The sequence below is a fragment of the Rhinatrema bivittatum genome, chromosome 4, assembly GCF_901001135.1.
Source record: "Rhinatrema bivittatum chromosome 4, aRhiBiv1.1, whole genome shotgun sequence".
In the NCBI taxonomy this organism is placed as follows: domain Eukaryota; kingdom Metazoa; phylum Chordata; class Amphibia; order Gymnophiona; family Rhinatrematidae; genus Rhinatrema; species Rhinatrema bivittatum.
Genome location: NC_042618.1, coordinates 310,907,996 through 310,927,742, shown reverse-complemented (window position 1 = coordinate 310,927,742; position 19,747 = coordinate 310,907,996). Strand labels below are relative to the sequence as shown.

The 19,747-nt window shown below is 45.0% G+C and overlaps 1 protein-coding gene across 1 annotated transcript in view; it reads left to right on the top strand.

Annotated features, from left to right (window-relative positions):
• Positions 1-19,747, top strand: part of LOC115089403 (serine/threonine-protein kinase SBK1-like) — an 84,490-nt gene that overhangs the window by 5,093 nt on the left and 59,650 nt on the right. The window contains exon 2 of the mRNA XM_029597495.1: positions 14,366-14,576. Coding sequence (XP_029453355.1) covers positions 14,366-14,576 — 211 coding nt within the window. The remainder of the gene's footprint in view (positions 1-14,365; positions 14,577-19,747) is intronic.

The window sequence follows — 19,747 nt, the reverse complement described above, 5'->3', positions numbered from 1 at the left end:
AAAAGAAAAAGGTTTCGGAACACATCCATGCCAAGCAAACTAAGGCAAATATAGTTTTGATGAGTATCAGATTAGCCGTGATTTCAACTGCAAAACTCACAGCCTCATGACACCAACAAATAATGATTTCAGCCCCTATGAAAAACCAGGTTATCCATACATACAGCAAATTTATTCTTGAACCCCTGGAAGATGAAAAAGGGAAGTGAAGACTGAGGATGTACTCCAGTTAAGTCCATCCAATGCCTGAAGCTTGGAAGGTGGCTCACTTCAAAGATGAAATAATCCATATGTATGTCTAGCAATCACTCAAGGATAAAGATAAAAAAATAGCAAGAACAGTGTGGGGTAAGAAGTGTAATACTAGCATAACTTGAACAACACTGCATGGTATCTCCATTTTAGCTATACATATTCACACTGGGAAAAAAGGACAGAAGCCAAGACTCCAATCTACCATTGAGTTTTCATTACACACTTCCAGGCGTGCGACTCAAAATGAGGAAAACACATCATAGGAACCAGTTGCCAGATGTAGCAGAGAAAATAAGGTCAAAATATCAAATCTGGAGCAGATTTGCCATAGGTGTCAGCCATAGAACAGCATCATAGAAAAAAACTCTCTACTTATTGTTCCCCACTCAGAGTAATGAGAAAAATTTGTGCCGCTTCCACAGATTCACATATCATAGGTCGATTCTGGTAGGTCAGCCACAATCTGACAGGGAATTTCAAGGTAAAGTAGATCACTTTCTTCATCAATTTTGCACATGTTGGGGGAAAAAGCTTTTCATTGAGCAGCTACCGTTGTGGAATAATCTTGAAAAAGCAAAATCTTGTTACCCACGTCCTTCAAAGATCCAGCCTTCCGATATGTCTGCATAATCTCCGATTTGTGTGCAAAGTTCAGTATTTTTGCAGTTTCAGGCCAAGACCTAGTTCTGGATGTTCCATACTCGACTAGTCTGTGTGCTGTCTTGAATCTCAGGGGACCATAATTCAGCGCCTGTAAGAGTTTCATGTAGGCCAATAAAATGTAAATTGTTTCTTTGTGACCTATTCTCAAGGTCATCAAGTTTTACCTTCAGATCTGTTTACTACTGTTTGGATCATCTGTATCTTGGTCTCTAACTTCTGTATGCAGTCTTCCACATCCCCTAAAGGGGATTCCATCTCCTGAAGTAACTTCTTAACATCAGAGAAATAAGTATGGATTTCATCACATTTCTCATATATCTTTTCAAATTACTCCTCCAACAGCAACACAACCTCTTGGGCAACTTCACTCACTGCAGTCTCTGATGTCACTGGCGGGGGCGCTTCTACAGCCTCTGCCATTTTGGGGAGGGGGGGGGGGTCGATCAGCCTGGCCTTCTCTTTCTCCTTAAGCAGCGATCTTGAGGACATGACAGATCCAAAAGCAATAAAGTGTTGATGGTATATTATTCAGCTTTTTGCACAAAAAACAGGAAACGCTCTTAGGGTAATGATTTTAGTTGTAGAAATGTATTTAAAAAAGATTTGAGGCATATATACATTTGCTCTCAACACATCACATGACCTTAGAAAACTGTTTTAAAAAGTGCTTTAAAAACAGCAGTAGAGAGGTAAGTGCTTGAAGTGGAAGGAGTATCACCAAAATGACCTTGCATGCAAGACTGGCACTGTACAAACAGAGGTCTGACTATCCTGTTGGAAGATTCCCTGAACACCTATTGTAGGCTTGACAATCCCTCACAACAGGAATTCAGTCCCAGGACTTATTACAGCATCACAGACATCTCAGACGTGGAATTCCCTCATCCCCTACAAAACCTCAGTCACAGGACTCACGCATTATAACATCACTAGAGTTAAAGGAATATTATATAATTCTCAATTAAAAAATGCATACTCAAGTAAATGACTCCGATAAAGTGAGTAAGCTGTAAGCAATGTGTTCTGCCTACTACTGATGCATACAGACCTCAATGAATGACTCTGTGTGTGTCAGAGTTTGAGCTACACAATTTAGTGTGATAGTTAAAGGGGATGGCTGGCAGTGTTTAAGGCCTTCCTGCATCACACAGTCCTTCCTCGCTACTCATTTCAGATTCCTCGGTAGTGAGCTCTGGTGGGAGGAGCTCACTAGCTTTATGCTTTATTGCTACTGCAGGGACTGCAGGCTGAGATAACAATAACAGCACTGCTGTCTACGGAGGAGCCAAGAGCATCTATCTGTTACAAAGCAGGAGGCAGCAGCAAGAACAGGCTACACACGTGAGGTGGGTAAATAGAGAATGTGTCAATATGCATGTTCTGAAATTAGGAATGGGAAAAGATATGTGTCAGTAATACAGACATATTAATATCAAGATGTACAAAGGATATAGGAAGCTCCTGTATGGTTTTCTATATAGACAATTGTTAATTTTTCTATGCATTTCTAACATGTGCAGAGGGCATTCTGGGGGTCTTTCTGCAGAGGCTGCAGTCCTGCTGGCACTCTGTACCCACGGGACTGCAAGCTTATTTTCAGAGGGAAACTCCTCACGGCCAGCGGGCACAGTGCGACTGCATTTGTACCTGTGTGTCCTTTGCACCTGCATGGAAATGAAATCTCCAGCACACTTTTGCCCCTCTGACTTAACTCCACCCGTGTTTTTGCACATGTAAAAGTATGTGTGCTGTGAAACCACACATGTTTTTTTACCCTCATACGAAGGGCTGGGGCCGGTACAATGAACAAAATGCATTTTTATATATGTAAACATCATTGCCCCCATAATGACTGGTAACAATAAACAACCAAATCACTGTATATATATATCTACACACAATTAGGCTGTTTTGGGTATATACAGGGGTTTTTACAGCACATCCCCATTGTGTACTTCTGCACTTTAAAATATATACATCTTGTCTATCAGACCCCTCCCACAGATATATGCCGTATATGTATTTTTATACAAACTGGCAGCTATGGTTAACATGATATAAAAAAAAAAACCAATATGCATTTCTGACACACATATACACATAAATTAATAGCAAAAAAAAAAAAAGTTGGGCTAGAATCATATCTATGCTGACAGCTGTAAGGAAAGCTCTGTGCCTGGAGAAGGAATATATTTCCTACACTGAAAGTAAAGAGACAGTCTTGTTCCCCATCCAGAGCCTTCTGTACAGAGCTCAGCACAGTCCAGGATGCCAGTCAGTGCCTTTTGTGTGCAAAGCTCAAACTCGCCCAGTACAGGGATACCTAATGATGCTCATGAGCAGTTTTTTACTTCTAGCTTTCCTAGCTATTGCTGAGCTGCAATGTGCTTTGAGCATATAAGGCTGTAGACAGGGTCATTACGTATCCCTGTGCTGTGCTATGGTTTGTGGGTGAAAGGATCTGTCTGGGATTCTGGACTGAGGGGGTGTGGGGGAGGGGGGAGCTGGGTTTAGTATGAAATCCTGTATGATCATTTACCAGGTGAGGGACTGGGGGGGGAGGGGAACAAAATCTGACTGGATGAGGAATGATAAGCCTACAAGGTGTCATGATTCTTCAGTGGGCAGCTGGGATATTATATTAAATTTTCATCAGAAGGCCTTAAAAAACATGGCCGTTTGGTGGGGGAGCAGAATTATTGAGGTCAGTGAGAAAGAACGATGGAGGGACCGTTTGTACTGATCTGGATTTATGGTTAGAATGATTTTGAGGATTTTGGTAATTTCAGATGATTTTAAATGTGTTAGGCTATTTGCCCGTTAATTGCATCTTGGGGTATTCTTGATGTAGAGTATATATTTTGTTTTCTTTATGTTATTTGTGTGTTAATGCATAATCTGCTTTGTCTGCATTTTCTTGTGAAAGGCAGAATATAAATTTGCAAATTCAATTAAATATATCCTTGGCGACAGAAATAGCTAGGCAGACTGGATGGGACGATTTGTCTTTTTTCTTCCATCACCTACTATGTTATCATGTTACTCTGTTAGTAAAATCCAAAGCAGAGCACAGCTCAGAAACACTTTAGCACATCCCAGCACCACTCAGCAGAGAAATAGCATCTTGCAGCTCAGCGTACACACAGCCCAGCAGAACACAGATAAACCTAGGGCAGAGCTCAACATAGCACAATGGGGACAAGGTAAACACCACACTTGTATAGCATCATGTTTTAATGTTCACATCAAATTTGAGACGACTTTAATTATATTTACTTAACATTCACAGCAGGTCGTGGAACTGGCAACAGGAAAGATGAGGCGATGCCTTTCAAACGAATTGTCTTCCCACCCCACATTGAAAAACCAAACCATAAAACCCCAGTCTTTTCTCATAGCATTCCTTTATACGATTAGAGACTCTGTAGCAAACTGGATGGTCATCGGCAGCCTCAAATTATATTTAAATGCCGTAGTGATTTTCCTCTTATCTGCAGCCAATGTCATTGATGTGATGTAATCAGGTACACAACAGAGACACACGGTTTTTCCACTCTAACTCAATACACTTTCAGCAAAGAAAAAGGTCACTATATTGATTACCCTGCAGACTTTCAAAATTGCCCTCATAGGATTATTTTTCCCAGTGTCCATCGTTTTGTACTTGTCAACATTAAATTTTATCTGCCATTTTGATTCCCAGCTTCCCAAGCCCTTCTGCAAGACATCACTATCTGCTTGTGTTTTATCTACTTTGAATAATTTTGTGTCATCTGCAAATCTGATGACATCACTCTCTGCTTCCTTTTCCCAATCATTAATTAATACACAAAACAGCACCAGTCCCACAAATAATCCCTGGGGATTTCTACTATTCACATTTCTTCATTAGGTAACAGGGTCAGTTTTCCTACCTTTTAACCAGTTGCCAATCCATAATAGGATATTGCCCCCACTCCCATGATTTTTTAATATTCTCAGGATTATCTCTTTCTGAAAATCCAGATAAATTATGTAAACCAGCTCTCTCTTATCCATGTGTTTATTTACACTGTCAAAGAAATCTAATAGATTAGAAAGGCATGACTTTCCTTTGCTAAACCCACACTGACTCTTCATTAAGCCATGTCTATCCATATGCTCAGTAATTCTGGATTTGTATTTGATTAGTCTCCAGTCCAACCCTAAGCACAAAACGAGTTACATTGAGGTAAGGTAGGTATTTCCCTGCTCCCCAGATGGCTTGCAATCTTACAGGCCAATGCAGCTCACATAAAACAGGCACTCATGATTGAGCGCCCGCTCTCCTAACATGTGCCCAGCCACCTCTTCTGAGCGCGTAATGCATTATTTAAATGAGGGGTCGTGCTAAAAATGACACACTAGGGATCAATTGGGTGTCCCTAGCGTGTCCATTGCATCGGGTGCCCAGGAGAAGTGGCTGTGCACTGGTTAGGAAAAAGGACGTTCAATTAACGAGTGTGCATTTTCCTAACTCACTCACAGCCATGATTTAGGAAAACAGATGCTCAATTAATGGGTTACTGTTTTTCCTAACCTGACCGCCAGGCAAAATTTTTTTTTCATGCTGCTTCCTGTGGTTCCTCCTATTTAGAATCAGGATGATACTAAGTAGGTGGAACCACAGAAAAAGAGTATTTTGTGGTATTGAAGCACTTTTTGGATGTGCTAATCCCCTTATTGCATCGGGTATTAACCTAGCGCTTCCAAAACATGCGTCCAAAAGTTCATTAGCCTGTGCGCTACACTCAGTGCACGACATAGCATCGGCCTCTTAGTTGGTACCTGAGGCAATGGAAGGTGAAGTGACTTGCCCAAGGTTATAAGGCGTGCCAGTAAGAGAAGCAAAATTTAAACCCTGGTTCACAGCCTGCTGCTCTAACCACTAGGCCCCTCCGCAACTCATTTCCACCATTTTGCCCAACACCAATGTCATGCTCACTAGTCTCCTGGGTCCCTCTTGGAGCCCTTTAAAATGACTGGCATTACATTGCCTATCCTCCAGTTCTCAGGTCGAATTGCAGATTTTAATGATAAATTCCAGATTACCAGTAGCAGGTCTGCAGTTGCATATTTGAATTCCTTCAGAATGTTGGAGAAAATAGCATCAGTCCTGATAATTTGTTAAAATTTGGTTTATCAAGTTGTCATAGATTTTTTTTTTCCAGATTCACACTGATTTGCTTCAATTCATTTGACTCATCACCTACAAGGAATGGCTACAGTGTAGGCATCTCCCCAAAATCTTCTGCAGTGAAGGCCAAATCAAAGAATTCATTTATTTTTTTTCTGCTGTGACCTTAATCTCTCCGAGCATCCGTTATTTATAAAATTTAAAGACCATAATATCCAATATTCTATGCAGTGTACAACTACAACAATCAGAAAAATAAACGCTCCGAAAAGGGAGGAGTCAGGGTGGATGCCGCGAAGACCTTTTACGATGGTGCTATTGGGTGCAAAAGCCGGCAGCGATTGCACCGCGGAGGTGCAATCACTGCCGGCTTTCGCAGGCCCGCCCCCTGCTTCGTCACCCCGCCCCCCCGATACCACCGGATTTTCTAAGGTCTGTGACCTTAGAAAATCCAGGCCTTAGGTGCCTAAATCTAGCAAATAAATGGCAGGCCTAAATTTGAGTACCTATGTTTTAGGTCCTAAATGCATTTGAATTTTCAGCTGAAATTGTAAAGGTGAATTTTCAGAGTTACATGCATAAAAATGAGCCTATACGCATGTAAGTAGCCTGTATGGTTATCATCACTATTTTATAAACATTGAAAGTTTGTGCATACTTTGGGCCAGATTTTCAAAGATTTACGCGCATAGGGGGATTATGCGCGCCAGGCCTATTTTCAAAAGGCCCAGCAGAGCGCGTAAAGCCCCGGGATGCGCGTATGTCCTGGGGCTTTTCTGAATGGGTGGGCAGGGGGCGGGACAGGGGCTGTGCAGACAGTCTGGGGGTGTGGCATGGCGGTCCAGGGGCGTGGCTGGGTGGTCCAGGATGCTTGGCTGAGGACTCTGGCACAGGGGGATCGCGCGCAGGCAGTTGGCTGGCGCACGCAAGTTACGCCTGCCTCTGGCGTAACTGCCTGCAAAGGTAAAGGGAGGTGAAGGGAGAGGAAGGTGGGGGGGAGAAGGAAAGTTCCCTCTGAGGCTACTCCGATTTCAGAGCGGCCTCAGAGGGAACGGGGAAAGCCAGAGGAGCTACCCGAGGGCTCGGCACACGCAATTTGCACGTATGTTTTAAAATCTGCCCCTTTAGGTTTTGTGCAGTTTTAGGCGGTCTAAGGCATTCCAAGGCAAGCCAACAGTTATGTGCATAAGTTGCTTTTTATATGAGAACCTTGTATTTCTGTGAGAGTATCCTAGAGCATGGAAAGGAGAGGATCACCTTGCTGGTGGCTGAAAGGAATCAGTAAGTTTTTGCTTGGGACAGTTTCTTTTTTGGGAATATTATTTTGGGAATATTATTTTGTGTGTTTGTGCTTTTAATAGTCAGTAAAGCAGTGAATAAACAGAAGTTAGACTGTTTGTATTTTTAAATAGTCAGTAAGGCAGCTAGTAAGCAGTAGTTAGTGTGTTTATTTTTAATAGTAAGCAGAGGGCCCTGATAGCAAGGGCCCATGAGAGGAGCTATGGCGCTGGAAGGAGGTGGGCTGAGAGAAAGGCTGAGAATGCAGGACAGAGAAAGCTAGCTAGCAATTGGAAATATATGTAAAAGGAAGGTCTGGGAGAGGAACTGAAAGAAGGAATTCTGACTAGGAGAGTAGGAGAGAAACTGAGGGGATGAGACGGATTGAGAAAGGGTACATGGGCTACGAGAACAGAGGAGAGGATTGAGTCAGAGGGAGGATGTGACCTGTGACAAGCTAAGGAGCTGGCATAGGTGTGAGTATGTGCTGTGCCAACCAGGATTTGCTTCAATTGATTGGGGGATTGTGGGGTACCATTCCCCTTGTGCTGGAGTGGAGGAGTAGCCTAGTGCTTAGAGCAGTGGGCTATAAACCAGGAGACAAGGGTTCGAGTTCCGCTGTCACTCCTTGTGACCTTGGACAAGTCACTTTACCCTTCATTGCCTCAGGTACAAACTTAGACTGTAAACACTCTGGGGATAGGGAAATACCTACAGTACCTGAATGTGAAGCACTGAAAAATGTGTGTAAAGTGGAATATAAATTAAAATAAATAAAAATAAATAAACTGAAGTTAGACTGTTTGTAGTAAATCACCTGGATCGGATGATATACACCCCAGAGTTCTGAAGGAACTCAAAAATGAAATTTCAGACCTATTATTAAATATTTGTAACCTATCATTAAAATCATCCATTGTACCTGAAGACTGGAGGATAACTAATGTAACCCCAATATGTAAAAAGGGCTCCAGGGGCGATCCAGGAAACTACAGACCCGTTAGCCTGACTTCAGTGCCAGGAGAAATAGTGGAAAGTGTTCTAAATATCAAAATCACAGAACATATAGAAAGACATGGTTTAATGGAACAAAGTCAGCATGGCTTTACCCAAGGCAAGTCTTGCCTCACAAATCTGCTTCACTTTTTTGAAGGAGTTAATAAACGTGTACAATTCTGTGTACAGTTCTGGTTGCCGCATCTCAAAAAAGATATAATTGCGATGGAGAAGGTACAGAGAAGGGCAACCAAAATGATAAGCGGAATGGAACAGCTCCCCTATGAAGAAAGACTAAAGAGGTTAGGACTTCTCAGCTTGGAGAAGAGACGGTTGAGGGGGGATATGATAGAAGTGAATCAGTTATTTAGTCTTTCAGATAATAGAAAGACTAGGGGGCACTCCTTGAAGTTAGCATGTGGAACATTTAACGCTAATCGGAGAAAGTTCTTTTTCACTCAACACACAATTAAACTCTGGAATTTGTTGCCAGAGGACGTGGTTAGTTCAGTTAGTATATCTGTGTTTAAAAAAGGATTGGATAAGTTCTTGGAGGAGAAGTCCATTACCTGCTATTAATTAAGTTGACTTAGAAAATAGCCACTGCTATTACTAACAACAGTAGCATGGTGTAGATTTAGTTTATGGGTATTTGCCAGGTTCTTATGGCCTGGATTGGCCACTCTTGGAAACAGGATGCTGGGCTTGATGGACCCTTGGTCTGACCCAGTATGGCATGTTGTTATGTTCTTATGGATCTGAACTATGTAAACTGGAATCCTGACCTGAACATGAACCTAAATATCTGTGCAGTTACCTGTGTAGAAGTAACTGTTCCATGATGAATCTGATCTGTTAATGGGTTTACTAAAGACTCTGACCAAAATATATTCCATGTTTAGCTCTCTTAGCAAAGGTGACGTAACCAGTATTTTGTTATCCTGGTTTGTAAAACAAAATCAGGAGTTAAATACCTGAAGAATACCATGCATATAGAGACCTTCGTCTTCAAGTATTTATTTTATTTTTCCTGGAAATTTCTCAAGATTTATTATAACAAATAAAAACATGAGAAAATCAGTGGAAAAAAATGAATTGTCTTTTTCCCACTGATTTTCTTCCATTTCTTTTTTGTTATAATAAATACTGAGAAATTCCCAGGAAAAACAAAATAAAATCTGAAAATGAAGATCCTATGGGGTAGATTTTTAAAGAAGCGCGCGGGGGGTACATTTGTGCGTGCTACCTGGCGCGCACAAATGTACACCCGATTTTATAACATGCGCACGCTGCCACACACATTATAAAATCCAGAGTTGGCGTGCGCAAGGGGGTGCACACTTGTGCACCCTGTGCGCGCTGAGCCCTAGGGGAGCCCTGATGGCTTTCCCTGTTCCCTCCAAGGCCGCTCCGAAATCGGAGCGGCCTGGAGGGAACATTTCTTCCGCATCCCCCCCTCCCCCACCTTATTTCACTTTTTACGCCTGCCATCTTGCGCGCGCCAGACAGCTGCCGGCGCACCATCCCCTGGCACAGCCGCTGTGCCGGAGGCCTTGGTCCCGCCCCCGGACCGGCACCATGCCCACTCCCCCACCCCCTTCCCTCCCCTTTTTCAAAGCCCCGGGACATACGCGCATCCCGGGGCTTGCGAGCGCCGCTAAGCCTATGCAAAATAGGCTCGGCGCGCGCAGGAGCAGGTTTTCGGGGTTACGGGCTTCACCCTTTGAAAATCTACCCCTACGGGGCAGATTTTGAAACCAGCGTGCGCGGGGTACATTTGCGTGCACTACCTGGCGCGCACAAATGTACACCCGATTTATAACAGGTGCGCGCTGCCGCGCGCATGTTATAAAATCTAGGGTTGGCGCATGCAAGGGGGTGCACACTTGTGCACCTTCCGCGCACTGAGCCTAGGGGAGCCCCGATGGCTTTCCCTGTTCCCTCCAAGGCCGCTCCGAAATCACAGCAGCCTCGGCGGGAACTTTTCTTCCGCTCCCCCCATCTTCCCCTCCCTTCCCCTATCTAACCCACCCCCCACCCCTACCTAAATCCCCCCTACCTTATTTCCACCCATGGATACCCTAGAAGAAACAACATTCCCCTACGGCTTAATTTATTTTTTGATCATGATCGGTTAATGTGTCCTTATTGTAAGGAATAGTATTTTGTTCCAAGGTTACATCGTTATGGTTTTACTTTTGTTTATTCTTTGTACATTGTTTTTGTTTTATTGTTTTATTGTATCACCCACCTGAGTTCTTTGTAAACCGGCATGATGTGCTGCACGAATGTTGGTAAATAAAAGTTAATAAATAAAAATAAATAAATAAATAAATAAATTTCAAGTATTTACGCCTGCCTCTGGAGGAAGCCTCGGTCCTGCCCCTGAACCCCCCTGGACCTGCGCCACGGCCACGCCACGCCCTTCCCACCCCTTTTTCAAAGCCCCGGGACATACGCGCATCCCGGGGCTTGCGTGCACCACCAAGCCAATGCAAAATAGGCTTGGCGCGCACAGGATTTTTTTTAAAGGGTTACGCGCATATATATTACGTGCGTAACCCTTTGAAAATCTACCCCTATATATCTAATATCTTGTAGCCCTAACCTAACACATCTACATAATCAAAATTTGGCGTTAGAGCTGGAGACACTAGCAATTTCTAGATATCCAGTGTGGGTAACTGGTTCATATATTTCTTTGCTGCACAGCCTGTTTGTGCTGCCAAAATGTATTTCTTTTGTGGTGCTTTTTTGCTGAAAAGAAGCAATATTTTGTTTTTAGGTTTTTCTAATTGCCAACAGTGCTGAGATACCAGAGACTGTATAGTGGTTTGCCTTTAAAAAAGACCCCTATGAACTGTATTTGTGTAGCAGAGTTGGCTGTCCTACACCCAACCCCATTCTCACTCTCCTGTTGTCCCATAGTCTAATTTTTGTATATGTAATTACTCCAGCATTAAAGAGGACAAAGGACAAAATTGCTCTGTATGAGGTAAGTAGCAAATAATGAGAATGGGGGAGGCTTCACATATATATGGAATATGATGACTGATACAAAAAAACATGACTCATATATGTTGCCCATTTCCCCTTCTTGCTGTAATGCTACCAACGCAAATTGGACATTGACTCTGCACTTCCTTCTCCACATCTATGACTCCTCTGTGTCTGTCCAAGGCATAAACTTCCAATGCCATTTTTGCCTCTGTAATGCAATTCCATGCACCCTTTCAAAGAATAAATATAACCTTACATTATTCCTGAATCTGTCCTTCTTCAACTTCATATCCAGATCGCGGTTCTAGAACCTCCTGTACACTGAAAAGTTTCTTGTTTACTATTTATATATTTGAAGTATTTGAACATTTGAACATAAGAACATGCCATACTGGGTCAGACCAACGGTCCATCAAGCCCAGTACCCAGTCTCCAAAAGTGGCCAATCCAGGCCATAAGAACCTGGCAAGTACCCAAAAACTAACTCTATCCCATGTTACGGTTGCTAGTAATAGCAGTGGCTATTTTCTAAGTCAACTTAATTAATAGCAGTTAATGGACTTCTCCTCCATCTGCAAATTTGATTATCTCACTCGTCGTATTTCTTTCCAGATCAATTATAAATATATTGAAAAGCACGGGTCCCAATACAGATCCTTGAGGCATTCAACTGCCCACTCCCCTCCACTGAGAAAATTATCCATTTAATCCTACTCTCTGTTTCCTGTCTTTTAGTCAGTTTGTAATCCATGAAAGGTCATCATCGCCTAACCCATGCATCTTATCCCCCTCTGCCTAACATGTTTTTGGGGAAAATATATTAGTAGGTGTAAATATGCAATCAGATTCTTGCAAAAAGTGCAGATTCAAGCCTTGGGAAGGGTAATTTCGGCCCAATTTTAAAAGAGCCGTTTGCGTAAATAACGGGGGTTATGTGTGTGGCCTTGTGTGCACCACGCGCATTTTCGGAAGGGCCCAGCCATGCTCGTAACCCCCGTTATGCACCGAGGTGCCAGGCCTCTCCAAAGAGGCGGGGTGGGCGGGACAGCGCCAATAGCTGCTGTCCCGGAGAAGCGCACACTGGCAGCCGGCCGACGCACGAAGATTACTTCTGATCTGGAGGATCAGTAAGTAACAAAATAAAAAAAATTATGGATCAGTAGAGTTAGGTTAGGAGTCAGGGAGGAGAGGGGAAGAGATAGGAAGGGTAGGGTTAGGGATAGGAAAGTTCCCTCCTGGTCCGCTCCTTAATTGGAGCAAACTCTGAGGGAACTGGGGGAGGCTCGATTGTATTGCTGCGCGTAGGTTATAAAATCCCTCCTCCTGTGCACGGGCGAGTCGCGGGCTGCCCTCACATGCGTGCAGGGATTTTAAAATCTTCCCTTCTGCACATTATAAAATTGGCGCGTCCATGTGCATGCGCCTGGAACTGTGTGCACATGGACGCGTGCGCAATTTTGAAAATCTACTCTTATGTGAATAGGGCTAAATTCTTGTGAGTAACTTCAGCCAGCATTTTCAAACCAAACATACGCATTCTATTGCTTTGAAAATGCTCTGGTAATTGGCCTGGTGCACACCAATTAGATTGACTCGTGTAAAGTCACACCTTCTCTTCGGTGGGCATATGTTATGCAGGCTAATGTATTTGCAGGGCCGGATTTACACATTTCTATGCCCTAGGCCAAAGCACAATCCTGCGCCCCCTCCCCCTTAAAAGTTGATTTATAATTTTCAATTTAATATGTAATCCCTGCCAGTTATTCGAAACGTATTTAAACTTGCGACGAGTGAACCCAGAAGCAAAATAAAACAGACCAAAACCAGCAAAAAAAATGTTCAGCCCGCGGGATCCGCATCGCCCCACAGAAGTTCTTCTGTCCGACCCGCGCTGAAATAATTTGAACCCGACCCGGCCCGCGGGTTCGGGTCGGGCCAGCCCACAAAATGCAGACATCTGCCTATATAACCCATACGAGGTACGACAATTACTTCTTTGGTTAGTTCAAATTATTCACCCAGATGGCGTATTCGATACAAAAAACAGCGAATAAAATTGACATAAAATGCAGAAGATTTATATCGATTCTCACCTGACATTATAGAATTTTATTGAAATGTTTTGCATTTTGTTTATGCAGCATCATTAAATGATGCTGCATAAACAAGCCATAAGTTGTGTATGTATCATGTTTTGTAATAAAAATCGCAGCCCCCTTATAATTTGGAGAACACCCCCGTCAACTTTTTCTGCTTACGGCTTTCAGCCCTGAGTTAACAAAACAGTATATAAAAGTAGTAACGATATATTTTACGTACCTATTATCAGTAGATATATAGAAGTCAAGCAATATGAGGTTAATGAATCACTTGGAATCACTATTGTAACGCCAAATCTGGAATTTTCCTTTAACACGTGGTTTACGCTGAGTGTGTGAGAGAGAAATAGCAAATGCTTTTGCCTGTGACTGAGTAAGATAGCGCAAACTGTAGAGATGGGCAACGTAAATGTACCGCTCAATTTATTTAAAATATATGGATGTAAATTTTAAAAAACAGCATTTTATATGGCCTTTTCAAAATAATACTGAAAAATGTGTCAATGTTTGTTATTTCTGCTGTATATATGCCCCCTGACTGCTGCGCCCTAGGCCATGGCCTAGGTTGGCCTTATGGGAAATCCGACCCTGTGTATTTGCGATACTTTTAAAATCACAAAGTATGTGTGTACGTTCTAGCTCCACCCCCAAGAATTCCTCCCTGCAGCTCATGTGAAAGTGTGTGTGTAACCAGCTTTTACTTTGAAAGCTGATGCAAAGTCTGCCAGGAAAAAGTACTTGCAAACCTTGCAGTTATGCGGCTAAACTTACCCCATCAATGGATCACTGTTCTTTCAAACAAAGCTTCTTTAAGTAGGATGAATTAAGTAGTTTGTTTGATTGTTAAGTAATTAAGTAGCTTGGTTAAGTTTGATTATGTATAATCTCTGTTCTACTGAATTTACTCTTGGTGTTTTAGGGAACCTGTGACTTTCAAATCCCGAGTAAGAAGATTATTCTCAGTTTCTCACTAATGCTACCTCAAGGATCCATGGATATTCTTAGCGAACTCCAGCTACTTGCAGTAAAAAATCTGGAGAAGTTAGAACTGAGCAAATGCTATGATGTGATAAGAGAGCTGGGGAAAGGAACGTATGGGCGTGTGGACTTGGTTCATCACAAAAAGAGAGGTAAGGCTGAGACTGCCTTTAAACATCATTACCTGGCTAATGGGGTTACTTCGCAACATCTCTGAATATTCTTTGGACATAGTATAACACTATCTTCATTTTATGCTGTCGGTGAACATGAATAGTAGTCAAAAAGTATGCTCCTGTATGCATAAGAGTGCAAACTCCCTAGGAGGGATAATTTTCAGAAGCATTTTTGTGGGTAAGATAGTGTTTCAGCCACAGAAAAAGGCTTTTTAAAAACTGCCCACCCGACATGCAGTAATGTCGTGTTTGTGTGAGTGAGGGGAGGCGTTCCTGGGGGTAGAGCTAGAAGGGCTTGGACTTATGCAGATATATTTGAAAACTCAGACGTATATGAGTAAATTTTATAAGAAGTTTCCACGTACTAAATAGCAGGGGTAAGTGTCTGCGAGTAGATTTGGTGGGATAGGTTTCAAAGCAGACCTGTGTGCATACAGCCGCTTTGGTGTAATTTAGCACATATCTGCCAGCTGACTTATGTGAGATGTTACAAAATTACCCCCTTAAAGCCCAATCCATAAATCACCAAGGCCGCGGTAGAAAGAATGCGGCAGTGCCTGGCGCACCCTCGTTCCCCGCACGCACAGTTCTCTTCACCTACCGCTCGATACTCTCTTCTAATTGCATGCAAATGCATGCCGCGTCTGCGAAGTGTTAGGGAAGCGTTAGGCCCGCGCAACCCATTTTACAGTATAGAGCGCCTATACAGTAACCTGGGTGCTCGGGCCTAATGCTTCACAGCCACGCTGGTATCTGTCATTTCAAATGTCATTTGAAATGACAGATACCAGGAAGTCGGGATTGCCGTCCCCTCTCCCCTCCTCCCGAAGCAAAAAAAAAGTGAAAAAAAAAGTTGCGAGAGGGAGAGGGGAGAGGACGGCAATCCTACACTCGGCGACTTACTTTTGCAGCCCCCCTCCGGACATCGTGGCTTCCCCCGTGCCAGTTCCCCTTCCCCTCCTCCCAAAGCAGGGCGCAAAAAGCGCGAAGCGACTTACTTTTGCAGCCCCCTCCGGACATCGGACGACCTCTCCTGCCTCCAGCTGCTAGCAAAGAAGGACGCCTGTACGGCCGCTGAAGACGTGACGTCACGACGTTTGGCGTCACGGCATGTGACGTCACGTCTTCAGCGGCCGTGCAGGCGTCCATCTTCGCGAGCAGCAGGAGAGGTCGTCCGATGTCCGGAAGGTGCTACAAAAGGTGAGTCGCTTCGTCGCTTTACATATGCCTGACGCCAAACGTCGTGACGTGACGTCTTCAGCGGCCGTGCAGGCGTCCATCTTCGCGAGCAGCTGGAGGCAGGAGAGGTCATCCGATGTCCGGAGGGGGCTGCAAAAAGTAAGTCGCTTCGCCGCTTTACACTGCCAGTCCCTTCTTCCCTCCTCCCGGAGCAAGGCTGCTTTTCGCGCCCTGCTTCGGGAGGAGGGGAGGGGGCACTGGCACGGGGGAAGCCACGATGTCCGGAGGAGGGGGGCTGCAAAAGTAAGTCGCCGAGCGTAGGATTGCCGTCCTCTCCCCCCTCTCTCTCTCTCTCGCAACTTTTATTCGCTTTTTTTTTTTTCTTCGGGAGGAGGGGGGAGGACTGGGGCTGCCCCGGAGGCCAGCATCCATGGACGCGGCCAGGGCAGGTGAGAGGGGGCTGGGGGAAAGCTTGCCGCCTACCCTTACCCCTGCCTCTAATGCAGGGGTAGGGGTAGGCGGTAAGTTAGCAGGTTAAACGCGGGGCAAAATGGCAGCGATAGTCGGGGTGCACGTTACAGTATCGGAGGGGAATAGCTAATTCCTTCATTATACAGCTAATTCGTTCATTTACATATCATATACATGCTGCGTGTGGAAAGGGTTATGCGTCTGTTTTAAGAAGCGCTAAGGACGCGTGAAACTGGAGACTATTGCTGGATCGCCTTACGCGTCCGAATTGTGCGCTCCCAGCACGTTACAGTCGGGAAATCTTCAACCGCACGTTACAGTATCGACCTGCAAGTAGGGTAGAAGATGAATGGAAAATAAAATGGGATACTCACTCCTCCCCTCAGTTCCGGCTGCCCCTTGTGCTTCCTAACTCTTTCCTTTTTCTTTCCTTCCTCACCCCTCCCATATATTTCTCAGCGTCTCTCCCTTCTTCAGCCCAGTCTGTTTCTCCCTCTGCCTCCCTTCTCACTGTGGCTCACTTTAGTACACTTTAAATGCAGGTCAGCAGATGAGAAACCGCAACTTATGAAGTACTGGGTGAGATCACAAAAGGGTCAAGGGACACGAATCACGGAATGCCTCACTAGTTGTGAATCACGATCTATGGATTTATATTTGCATTGGTTCATCTTCATTTCTGCACATCTGATAAACAGCTGAGGTGCATATTACTGGTAGTGATACTGTACTAGAAAAGAGCATGTGGATGAATGGAGCTCTGTACTAGAGGCCTACATGGGACAGAGAAGTCCAGTTCTCACCACTAAAGGCAAATCAAGTCTGACTGTTTGTGCTAAGTTCAGAATGTTCATTCTCTCTCTGGTTATTATCTAAATTTAGACATATACCTTGAGTGCAACAACGGATAAAAACCAGTAAGGTCCATCTAATCCAGGGATGGCGAACTCCAGTCCTCCAGGGCCGCAAACAGGCCAGGGTTTCAGGATATCCACAAGGAGCACACATGAGGAAGATTTGCATCCAGTGGAGGCCGTGCATGCAGATCTTTCTCATTCATATTCATTGTGGATATCCTGAAAACCTGTCCTGTTTGCGGCCCTCAAGGACTGGAGTTTGCCATCCCTGATCTAGTCTGTCTGCTTTAAAATCCTGCAGACAGTTCTTGATCTCTGGCTTTACTCATACTTCCCCATCACCAACTCTTTGGGGCCGATGCTATAAAAAATGCGGAAAGTGGGCGCGGAAAAGTCAGCGCCCGCTTTCTTAATGCACGCATGGCGCCCGCAAAGGGGGTGGCATGCTATACGCAAATTAGGGGGTTGCACTAGCAAGGAGGTGCTAGGGTCGCTTGCGCGACCTTAGCACCTCCTTGCTAACGCGACCCCGCGGTCTGCCGGTTATGAACACCGACGCCGATAAAGTCGGCATCGGTTTTCATAACTGCAGTCCACCGGTTATGAAAACCGACTCCGAGTTTATCGGCATCGGTTTTCATAACTGCAGTCCACCGGTTATGAAAACCGACTCCGAGTTTATCGGCATCGGTTTTCATAACGCAGCCGGCCGGTTATGAAAACCAACGCCAAGCATATCGACGTCGGTCTTCAATGCGGCGGCCGAGGGGTTTTTTTTGTTTGTTTTTTGTTTTAACTTTTAAAGAAGTACAGAAAAGCAGTTTTTTCTGCTTTTCTGTACTTCTTTTCAATGCGCTCAGCTATTAACGCCTGCTCCAGGCTGGCAAGCATCTCCTCCACTGGCAATTCCAGTCTCCATCAACTCTGACACCCTCAAGTTCCATACTTTAGCCCTGGTGGACTCCGGTGCTGGGGGAAACTTTATTCTCAAACAACTCGTGGAGCACCTACGAATCCCCACCGTTCGGACACCTACACCTCTGCTATTATCATCAATTCATGGCGAGCCATTGCCTGGCGAAGTTACCTATTCCATGCAACCTATCAGACTCCGCACGGGATCTCTGCATTCAGAGACCATTTCCTTCTTGGTCTTAGATAAGGCTATACATCTGGTGGCACTCGGACTGCCATGGTTACAAATGCACACACCCCAATTCGACTGGAGTACCCTGCAATTGTCTCAATGGGGTAAATCCTGCCATGGGAAGTGCCTAGAGACTGTGACTCCTATGCCTTGTCTGACCACCACCACATCTCTTCCAGGTTTACCTCTGCAGTACTCCTCCTATCAAGACTGCAGTCCGCCGGTTATGAAAACCGACTCCGAGTTTATCAGAGTGTGATGAGCGCTATCTCATTCACTCCGTGTTGGACGCGCATTAAATAGGTGCTGATCCCCCTATTGCATTAGGGGGTGGATTAGTGCCTATTTAACCCACGTCCAACTGCGGGTTATACAGTGTGCTCAGCTGAGCGCACTGTATTGCATCGGTCCTTTTGTGAGCTGGGATAAAGACAGAGGCTGTGACTGTGTAAACCCCCATCCTTTCCCGCTGTATTGAAATATATGTGATTTGGGGGATGCCTGAGAGCTTGCTTCTGGATGGGCGCATGAGGAATCTGCTTTCCGAGGATCAGGCCAAAAATCAGAAAAAAGGAACATTCAATCAGTGCAAGTGAAACTCAAAATACTTATTAGAGATGTGAATTGGAACCGGAATCGGTTTGGATTCTGGTTCCGATTCACATGTGGGGTTTTTTCCATTGGGCCCGATCGCGGTTTTGTTTATCGGCTGTGCCCGAGCAGATAAACAAAAAATCCCACCCTGACCCTTTAAAACTAACCCCTTAGCTTCCCCCACCCTCCCGACCCCCCAAAAAACTTTTTACAGGTACCTGGTGGTCCAGTGGGGGTCCCAGGAGCGATCTCCCGCTCCCGGGAGCGATCTCCCGCTCCGGTCCGTCCTCCTGCTCCTGGGCCGTTGACTGCCACTAATCAAAATGGCGCCAATGGCCCTTTGCTTGTACCATGTGACAGGGTATCCGTGCCATTGGCTGGACCCTGTCACATGGTAGGAGCACTGGATGGCCGGTGCAATCTTGTGCTCCTACCATGTGACAGGGGCTGACCAATGGCACCGGTAGCCCTTGTGACATAGTAAGGGCAAAGGCTATCGGCGCCATTTTGAATACTGGCAACCGACGGTCCGAGTGCAGGAGGTCGCTCCCGGACCCCCGCTGGACTTTTGGCAAGTCTTGTGGGGGTCAGGAGGGTCCCCCAAGACTTGCCAAAAGCCCCTGATGGTCCTGCGGGGGTCCGGGAGCGATCTCCTGCACTCGGGCCATCGGCTGCCAGTAATCAAAATGGCGCCGATAGCCTTTGCCCTTACTATGTCACAGGGGCTACCGGTGCCATTGGTCAGCCCCTGTCACATGGTAGGAGCACAAGATGGTGCCGGCCATCCAGTGCTCCTACCATGTGACAGGGTCCGGCCAATGGCACGGATATCCTGTCACATGGTAAGGGCAAAGGGCCATCGGCGCCATTTTGATTAGTGGCAGCCGACGGCCCGGGAG